The 8,583-nt window shown below is 38.4% G+C and overlaps 1 protein-coding gene across 2 annotated transcripts; it reads left to right on the plus strand.

The window, feature by feature from the left end:
- The first annotated feature begins 4,073 nt into the window (after positions 1 to 4,073).
- Positions 4,074 to 7,182, plus strand: LOC103701745 (putative trehalose-phosphate phosphatase 6). 2 transcript variants are annotated; one of them, XM_088708892.1, is made up of 12 exons: positions 4,077 to 4,204; positions 4,316 to 4,640; positions 4,801 to 4,941; positions 5,114 to 5,185; positions 5,296 to 5,394; positions 5,512 to 5,565; positions 5,848 to 5,949; positions 6,061 to 6,138; positions 6,266 to 6,335; positions 6,472 to 6,542; positions 6,654 to 6,746; positions 6,840 to 7,182. In XM_088708892.1, the coding sequence occupies exons 2-12, from the start codon at positions 4,341 to 4,343 to the stop codon at positions 6,909 to 6,911; spliced, it is 1,152 nt and encodes a 383-aa protein (XP_088565018.1). In that variant the 5' UTR covers positions 4,077 to 4,204; positions 4,316 to 4,340; the 3' UTR covers positions 6,912 to 7,182. The 2 variants fall into 2 exon arrangements, with proteins under 2 accessions (XP_008782128.2, XP_088565018.1); XM_008783906.4 differs by having other exon boundaries at positions 4,074 to 4,640.
- Positions 7,183 to 8,583: the final 1,401 nt, after the last annotated feature.

Below are 8,583 nucleotides of genomic sequence, written 5' to 3' on the forward strand. Positions count from 1 at the left end.
ATACCCTTAAGCCATCATGATTTTTTTTTAATAACTATTTTTAATAGTTAATCTTGAATTACTAAAATATACTATCAAAAATTACTATAATATAAAAAAGTTATCTTACTATTAAACATCGTTAGAACTCTAAAAACTCAAGCTACTAAATATTTTAATACCTATTTTTTATTTTTTATTTTTAAAAAATATTTTTTGATTTAAAAATATTTAAAATAGCTATTAAAATTTATGCATGTGATGTTCCATAGGTGGCACGAATTTTGCACAATTTTTTGAGGAAAGTAAATGGTTAGCTAAATATAAGTTAAGTGTATTTTTTATGTCACTTTTCTATAGTTAACCAAATATGAAAAAATTACTTTCGTAGGTATCAATAGCTAGGTATGAGCTTTCCAAAAAAAAATATTTCAGAAAGGTAAAAATTTTCTGCGAACCAAATGCATCCTTAAAGTTAGTATTTTCTAAGGAGACAAAGCTATTAAACTAGCAAGTAGTTTATCTTCTGGCCACAATGAAGAAGAGAGTTTTTTTTAAAAAAAAGCAAAATTAAAAATTTACGTAGTCAAAAGGTTTATTTTGGTAAAATGGTTCATTTCCTTCTTAGGGGCATAATTTAGGTCTGCGTCGTATGTATAAATTTTATTTGATAGGAGACGTAGCCCCCATAATTTAATTTGATTATACATGGTATTGATTATTTGTTATACAATAGATGGTTGAATGAATATCAATAAGAACCTGTGTCTCTTGTGAGTTACACTCTGCTGTCAAATTTCTTAGCAAGATGTGTAATTCATCGGAGATTAGTTTTCAATCGTGATGAAGTAGAGCTCATTGGTAATACATTGTGGTTTGCAATATATTGCAACTTAAGGGAGTACAATTTTTAATATTTTTTTAACATTTTTTTCGGGTCGTATTAGAGGATTGCATGATTTAAGGAGCATGTACTAGCAAATGTGGTATTTTAGTTGTATGGAGTGTACCTATACATATTATACAAGTACGAGAACCAGGCTATTTCATTATGGATATTTTGATGATGCCATTTATTTGAGCAATTCTCTTTTGCCAATTAGGCTCTAAATAAATTACCGATATTTAATCTAAATTTCAGTAGTCAACTTGATAATATTCAGGTGTGACTTACTTAAGTTATGAATTTATCATAAACTTATTATTACCCCCTACTGCCTCCATAATCCATACAGGAAACAATTTCTTTTAGATTGGTGCTAGCTACTTTGTGCATGGAAGGGTCTTTTTAATTTTGGCCTATGCCTCAACTTCAATCAGAGTTTTTTTTTTTCTTCCCAATGAGTTTGCTGTAAAATGAATCCAAGATTGTGTTAGTTGCATTTTAAGTATTTTTTGTCTTCTAGTAGCCTAAGAGCACTTATGTTTGCTAACTTTTAATTACATATAGTTCAAGTAGTGACATTTTGCCACAAAAATGAATGTGCTAGAAGTGCTGCATTATTTCACAAGACCATGATGCATTTCATCATGCATGCTAAAAGGTTAAGACTCTCTGTTGCATCTTGCGTCGTGAGCATAGATACAAGACCAAAATATAACTAAAAGGAAAATGATAGAAGATAATTTAACTATTTGATGCCTGGTACCAGGATAGCCATTATCTTTTTAACAGCTAACTTAGTTCACAGGTGTCATTAATGGTTTTCACAGCTGGTAAATCATGTCACCTTGCGTGCTGCCATGCACAATTATTGCTACGAATATAATGATATTCTTTAGAAAATGTATCTAACTTCTACCCAAAAAAAAGGAAAAAAAAGGTAATGTATCTAATTTTTTGAAGTTTTCAAGAGATCCGCACAAACATCCATGAAGATGGATGCCTTTGAAACTTTCCTGTACGAGCTTGGAGAGGATGAAAGTATTATTTAACAAAACATCGAGAAAGATAAGTTTTAGAATCATTATCAACGAAACATAAATCACAATCGCTTGTTCTTAGACACCATTCATCTTAGTACATCTTGGTACATCATTACAGGAACGAATAATTATGATTAATGGCATGCATGGCCATTTAGTGGATGTAGTGCTGGAAATAATTTCTTGGGGCATGCCAGGACCATGGAAGTCACAAAGCACGACAACGAGGCAAAAGACCAAGACCACTCACAACACAGTGACATGAAGATACGCATCTTCAGAGAGTCATGAGACGGAGAAATATGTCCTAGGCTTGACAAAGGCGATAGAGATTGCGTAACAACTCAGGACTTTCACCCCAAAACTCTAGATAGAAATTCATATTTCAGAGCCCGTGCAGGTGAATAAGTTTAGTACGATATCGCTGAAAAGTATCTTGAATAAGGTTCTAGAGTGTTACAGTTCGGCAGGCCAATGAGGCTCCACGATAGCAAACTTAGGAGCGTCAAAAGGCATGTGCCAAAGATAGACAGAGAACCTTTCTTTTCTTTACTTTTCTTTGTCTTGGTTCATGCACAGCCCAAAGACTTTTGACACACAGGAAAGCACAGTCTGTCATTATGAAAGGAAGGATCTGAGAAGAGGTGGAGTGGTCGGTTCCCCATTTGCTTCTTGCAAGTGTCTTCATGTTGGACTCGTAATTGCCATAAAAACTACTTTTTAATACTAACAAGGATCTATTGTTTCAAGGATGTACTTTTGCCCCCCAAAAAAAAAACTTTTTAGATGGATCTTAATTTGTTTACAACATACATATTTCGCATTGTGCTTTGAGTCTTTGACACATCCAAACGAGCATGGAATTGTGACAATTTTCATGCGGAAATTTCAGCAGCTCGTGCATGCCGGAAGTATTCATATGACGACTTATAATCTCGAGGGCCTGAATTCATTGAGGATATGTATCCAAGGTGGATTGCTTTGGATGTAGTGTTTATTTAAACGAGAGATCTGAAACACAGGATCTAATAATATAGTTTATGACATATTCAAACTATAGGAAATTCCTACATTTATGTTTCATAGGATCTAACGTACAAAAGAAAGTTAGAAACTCGGATTTATGTCTGAATGTCATCATCTCTGCCAAGATTTTTTAACACCTATTTGCTTTGAATCCATCAGCATATATATATGATGCTAAGAAAAAGCTTGTGCAGCAGACAAACTACAACCACCAATGCAGAAACCAGGCAACAGCGTTGGAAGTAGGAATGAGAAGTTTTACAAACCATCAAACAACTAAAAATCGACAACCAATACTTCTCCTATTTTGCGTCATGTTGCTCGCAACATCTTGATTCCCCTTGGAATTCTATGGGCCTTTCCCATGTCTTTCGCTCTATAGGACCAACCAGAGCTACCAAATCCCACCCCTCATCGATCGGCTACTTTTACCAACGAGTTAAGAAATAGTAATCACCAGCCTCATCGCATGAAGAGAACTGGTTAACTTCCAAGAAATATTTATGGTATATTGAAGAACCCTTCCATATCGGGCAGCCGGTTTTTGGGTGGCCGGGCAGCCCACAGGTGCAGTTTCCTGGGGGCCTCACTTTAGTTTCAGAAACTTTTTGAGAAGACGACACCCCAAAAAATATAAAAAAACTTATGGCAAATAAAGCTGGTGGTAGAGGCGGAGAAAGTGGAGTCACGGACGTGACCGCTCCTTGCAATTAGCTGGTTTGGAGAAAATAGCCCACGAATCCGTGGGTGCTTGACGCGGCAAAACGGACGGGGGGGTTGTATTCTTTCGCGCGAAAAAAGGATTCACCTTCCTTCCCGCGAATCCACCATTGGATCGCGCAACGGCCACTCGCTTCAGTTCTTTGCGATCTGTGCGTGGAGCGATCCAATGGTTGATGCTTTGAAAGAATATCAATCATTCTTTAACGGGAAAGATGAAACCCGAATCCCGCGGCAAACACGTGTGCGTCGAGTGCCGGGCCACCTGGCGCCTCATCATGCCCGCGCTCCCACGCTAAAAGACGGCGGGAAAGTTTGGTGCCTGCGTCGGGCCCACAGGGCCCGGTGACTCGGTCGCACCGTTTTGTCCGTCTCGGGGCTGCCCGCCTCTTATAAATCCCGGGCAACTCCGCCTCTCCCTCCACAGCTCTCAACTAAACAAAATCGAGCTAGTCTTCCTCGCTTCCTTCCATTGCTCTCCTTCTTTCTTTGCTACAAGAAGAGGAGCAGAGAAAAGGATTCTTTTTTTTCTTCTTCTTCTTTTTCTTTGAGGGTAAGGGAGGCAGAAGCCATCCAAATCAAAAAAGACTTATCATATTGCAATTTCAATCTTTATATTGGAAGTTTTGTCGTACCGAAAATTGTTTAAAAGTGTTATAAGCAGAGGAGAACAAATCTTGGTGTCGAAGATGACGAAGCAGAATGTGATGATGCCGGAGGAGATGGCCATCACGGCGGCGACGGCCGCAGGGAAGGTGGCGAACTCGTCCACACACTTGTTGTTCCCGCCGCCGCGTGGGAATAGCGGCAACGTCAATTATGCGAGTTATAAGAGGCTGCTAAGCCAGCTTGAGCTTAACGGTGGCAGTGGGAGGCTCAATGCGTGGGTAGACTCGATGAGGGCGTCATCTCCCACACATATCAAGTCGGATTCTCCGCTCGCATCCCCGGTCGTAGCCTCTGATGATGAAGAGTATGAGAATTGGAAGGTAAGTGCTTTTTTTTTTTTTTTGTATCTCCCTCTTGTTGGAGTTTTTAGCTGAAACATTTCGATACTGGAGTTTACTTGTTTCCACCATTTTGCTTAAAAAAATAATATTAGAATTTGCTTTTGGATTGGTTATTGAAGAATGTTGCTACTGTGGTTAGAAACAACATCCATCGGCGTTAGACATGTTCGACGAGATCACGGCTGCGTCGAAGGGGAAGCAGATCGTGATGTTCCTCGACTACGACGGGACCCTATCTCCGATCGTCGATGACCCTGATCGTGCGTTTATGTCTGATAACGTTAGTTCGATCACCATTGAATATTTTCTTTAGCATGATAGTCTCCTCTCCTCTCCTCTCCTCTATATGCTCTGTTTCTCCTCTGCTTTTCTGCATCTTCCCAGAATTGCAGGTAGTATCATATGGTACAGTAAAGGTGAGATTTTGACATTTGGTTTCTTCTTGGTATCAGATGAGGTCAGCTGTTAGGGAAGTGGCAAGAAGTTTCCCAACTGCTATTGTAAGCGGAAGATGCAGAGACAAGGTGTGTATATATATATATATATATTCCCATTTCTTCCCACCATTTGAGGAGAGATGGAACTCCTTCTACCCTTTCTAACTCATTTCCTGCTCTTCTTTGCTTATGGACAGGTGTATAGCTTTGTACAATTAAGGGAGTTGTACTACGCCGGTAGCCATGGCATGGACATCAAAGGACCTGCCAAACAGCCCAAACACACGAAAGCTAAGGTGGCCTTCCCCATTCCTTCTCTTCTGATAAAAGACGATGACTTTTTCCACATGTTCTTCCATTCTTTTAGCTTATTATTTACTCATCTGTTATTTTATTCTATACGGTTGGTTTAGGCAAACGCACTTCTCTTTCAACCGGCAAGTGAGTTCCTGCCCATGATAGATGCGGTGAGGTTTGCTTCCCTGAAACTTCCTGCGTAGATTCAGTCAAAAAAGAGAAACTTCCAATGTAGTTTTTGTTTCTTTATTTATTTACTTTTTATTTATAAAGCTATATTTCCAGTACTCTACCCCCAGTAGAACGCCGTATCAATTCATTGCTCTTTCCTAATCTAATTAAAATATGAATAGAGTGCTTGGATTTAGTCAGTCATCGCACTCATGCTCTATCCTCCAGAGACCACTCCATATGTCTAGTTTTAACTAATATATCATTTTTTTTGTTTGAAGGTTTACGAGGCATTGGTCGAGAAAACTGAATCCACTCCGGGGGCCAAGGTGGAGAATAATAAGTTCTGTGTATCAGTCCACTTCCGCTGTGTGGATGAGAAGGTTAAGAGAGCTCGTTTTATATATTGGAAGTGCTAGCTGCAGCCTTATTTTTCACCATAGATGGAATGGTGTCATTTATTTAAAGACCATTTTCTGCCAACTTTTAAACAGAAATGGAGTGCATTAGCCGAGCAGGTTAGATTAGTGCTCAAGGACTACCCCAGACTCCGGCTCACCCAAGGAAGAAAGGTGCGGACATAGCTCAAAACCATGGCCATAGTTTTGAAGCTCTGCTTGTATAGAAGTATACCATTTCAGCTTTGTATCTACTTGCATGAATGTGACTCGATCGGGTTGTTTGCTTCTTGACCTCTAGGTGTTGGAGATTCGTCCTACTATCAAATGGGACAAGGGGAAGGCCCTCGAGTTTCTATTAGAGTCTCTTGGTAAGCCTTCACACGCATTACATCACATCCTTTTTTATCACTTTCAGAATATTAGTTTGCATGTTGCTCTTCTAGTTGCGTCGGTCATCAACCTTCAACCACGACCGGCCACTTTTAATACTCTTTTGCTCTCTAGGATTTGCCGACTGCAACGACGTGTTCCCGATATATATCGGAGATGATCGCACCGATGAAGATGCTTTCAAGGTACTCAATCATTGGTATCTTCTGAGTTAGATGAACATCAACTATATGAACTCCATGGTGAACAGAAGAAGTTTTAAGACTCTGTATTTGTTAAATGGATATATGTTTTAGGTATTGCGTGATAGAGGACAGGGCATAGGCATTCTTGTTTCCAAATTTCCAAAGGAGACCAGTGCCTCCTATTCTCTCCGAGAGCCTGCCGAGGTGATACTAGCTAATTGCCAATTTCATGCCAAACTTTTGATAAAAATATTGAGATATCATGCTGATATCATTATTTTTTAAATGTTTGCATAGGTTATGGACTTCTTACATCGCCTGGTGAACTGGAAGCGTCTCTCCCTCAAGGAACGTGAGAAAGTACTGTAAATAACATAGGATGCAACCCATCATCCCCAGGAAAAGTCCTGGGTTGGGACTAGATGGGAAGAGTTGTTTTCTTGCTCGAGGAAAAGTAGTCGTTATAAATAGTACTGCCGTTTCTCTTTTATTCTAGTTGCCTTTTTCTTTTCTTCTAGTAGGCCTTTTCTCGCCTCCTCCTATTGGGCCAGCTAGAAAGCATATCAAATTGTCTTCCTGGCCAGTCTTGTAATGATAAATTTTATGTACAATGAAAGAAAAAATAGCAATTGTTTTTGCCCATACAAGAAATATCCTATTATTCGATCTCATGTCATCACATGATTTCGGATATATAGGGTTTAAGAATGTATTTGTAAGCGAGCTGATCAAGCCCAATGACTCTAAGGTGATCTAAGATCCTAAAAGATATGTTTCTTAGGAAGAATATATATATGTGTGATTTTGATCACAAGAGTATTAATCTTGCAGTTTACTGCATATAAACAAATGGACAACTGCGATATGGGTGGATGGATCTTTTCATTTCACATTTGCATCCTAAAAGATCCCAAGGAAATGGATGTTCTCATCAACATTATGGAAAGTTTCTTACTATGGGATGCAAACTACTTAAAAAACTAACTGCTGATATATATGTCACCTCAAAGAGCCTATTAACATCAATGAAGAGTGTCACAAATTGGAATTCCTCTTGGACCTAACAAAAAAAGGAGGAAACAATAATAACTCAAAGTGACATTGAGAGCGAAATATTTACTTTAGAGCACCTGCACTAGTTGAGTCAGATTCAGCAGAAAAAAGGTTAAAAGACAAAACCTGAAAGCTAGACACGTGCCACATTAAACACGTGTAAGGATCAGTACATTAAATCATTGTCCTCTCTTAATCATATGAAGCTGTGCTTGGCTTTGACATAGGCTGCATGCTCTTGAAGCAACATGGTGTATTAAATTTTTTCACTCTCCTGCTTGTTTTGGCTCAAAAAGTTTGCTGCTTCAATAGGAAATATTCACTTCGGTTACCGTATCGTCTGAATTTTAACAGCGCAGCGCAGGCATAACTTCAATAGTGCACTTTATAAAAAGAAAATGGAAACCATTTAGGAGAAAATTTCTACTAGCTGAACTAGTTTTGTTGGAGTTTTAACTAAAAAAAAATATTTAAATTTTTTTATCTCCTAAACTTTAGCTTCTTTAAACGCTTTAAAATACTTTTTTGTGAGACGGCCCTTTCAGAAAAGTTATAACTCTTGTAAAGATAATATTGGTTTATGAAAAGATATATATCTTCGGAACCATTGTGTCACTTCGATTTTCTGAATAGAGTATATAAATTGCCTCTTCTATGATTGATTCTAATCAAATCCAATCTCTCTCTTTCTCACGGGTATTCTGTTTTCCAAAAATTTCTTCCACAGATAGTTAATTCTTTCACTCTTCAACCTTTTTTTTTATCTTTTTTTCTTTTCTGGATATTTGAAGGAGTCGGTCGGATCAAGCCTCTCCAGTAATCATGCTCGTTAGAGGAGAATCAAGCTGAGCCGAGTTTTATACCTTAGGGACGAGATTACTGCAAACCCGCATATATGGGACGAATCACGTTCTTAGGTAGTGTATATCACACACCTCGTTCCAGATAAGCTATTTTCAATCTTCTGATTTTATTCTAGTAAATTATT

The sequence above is a fragment of the Phoenix dactylifera genome, chromosome 12, assembly GCF_051530095.1.
Source record: "Phoenix dactylifera cultivar Ajwa chromosome 12, Ajwa_hap1_PhDact_Kaust_v1.1, whole genome shotgun sequence".
NCBI lineage: Eukaryota > Viridiplantae > Streptophyta > Magnoliopsida > Arecales > Arecaceae > Phoenix > Phoenix dactylifera.

What these genes read in the sequence shown, in the direction of transcription:
- LOC103701745 (XM_008783906.4), top strand. Translation starts at nt 4,341, where the DNA reads ATGACGAAGCAGAATGTGATGATGCCGGAGGAGATGGCCATCACGGCG. An exon ending in AAGAGTATGAGAATTGGAAG is followed by an intron (nt 4,641 to 4,800) that starts GTAAGTGCTTTT and finishes TACTGTGGTTAG; the next exon opens with AAACAACATCCATCGGCGTT. An exon ending in TCCTGCCCATGATAGATGCG is followed by an intron (nt 5,566 to 5,847) that starts GTGAGGTTTGCT and finishes TTTTGTTTGAAG; the next exon opens with GTTTACGAGGCATTGGTCGA.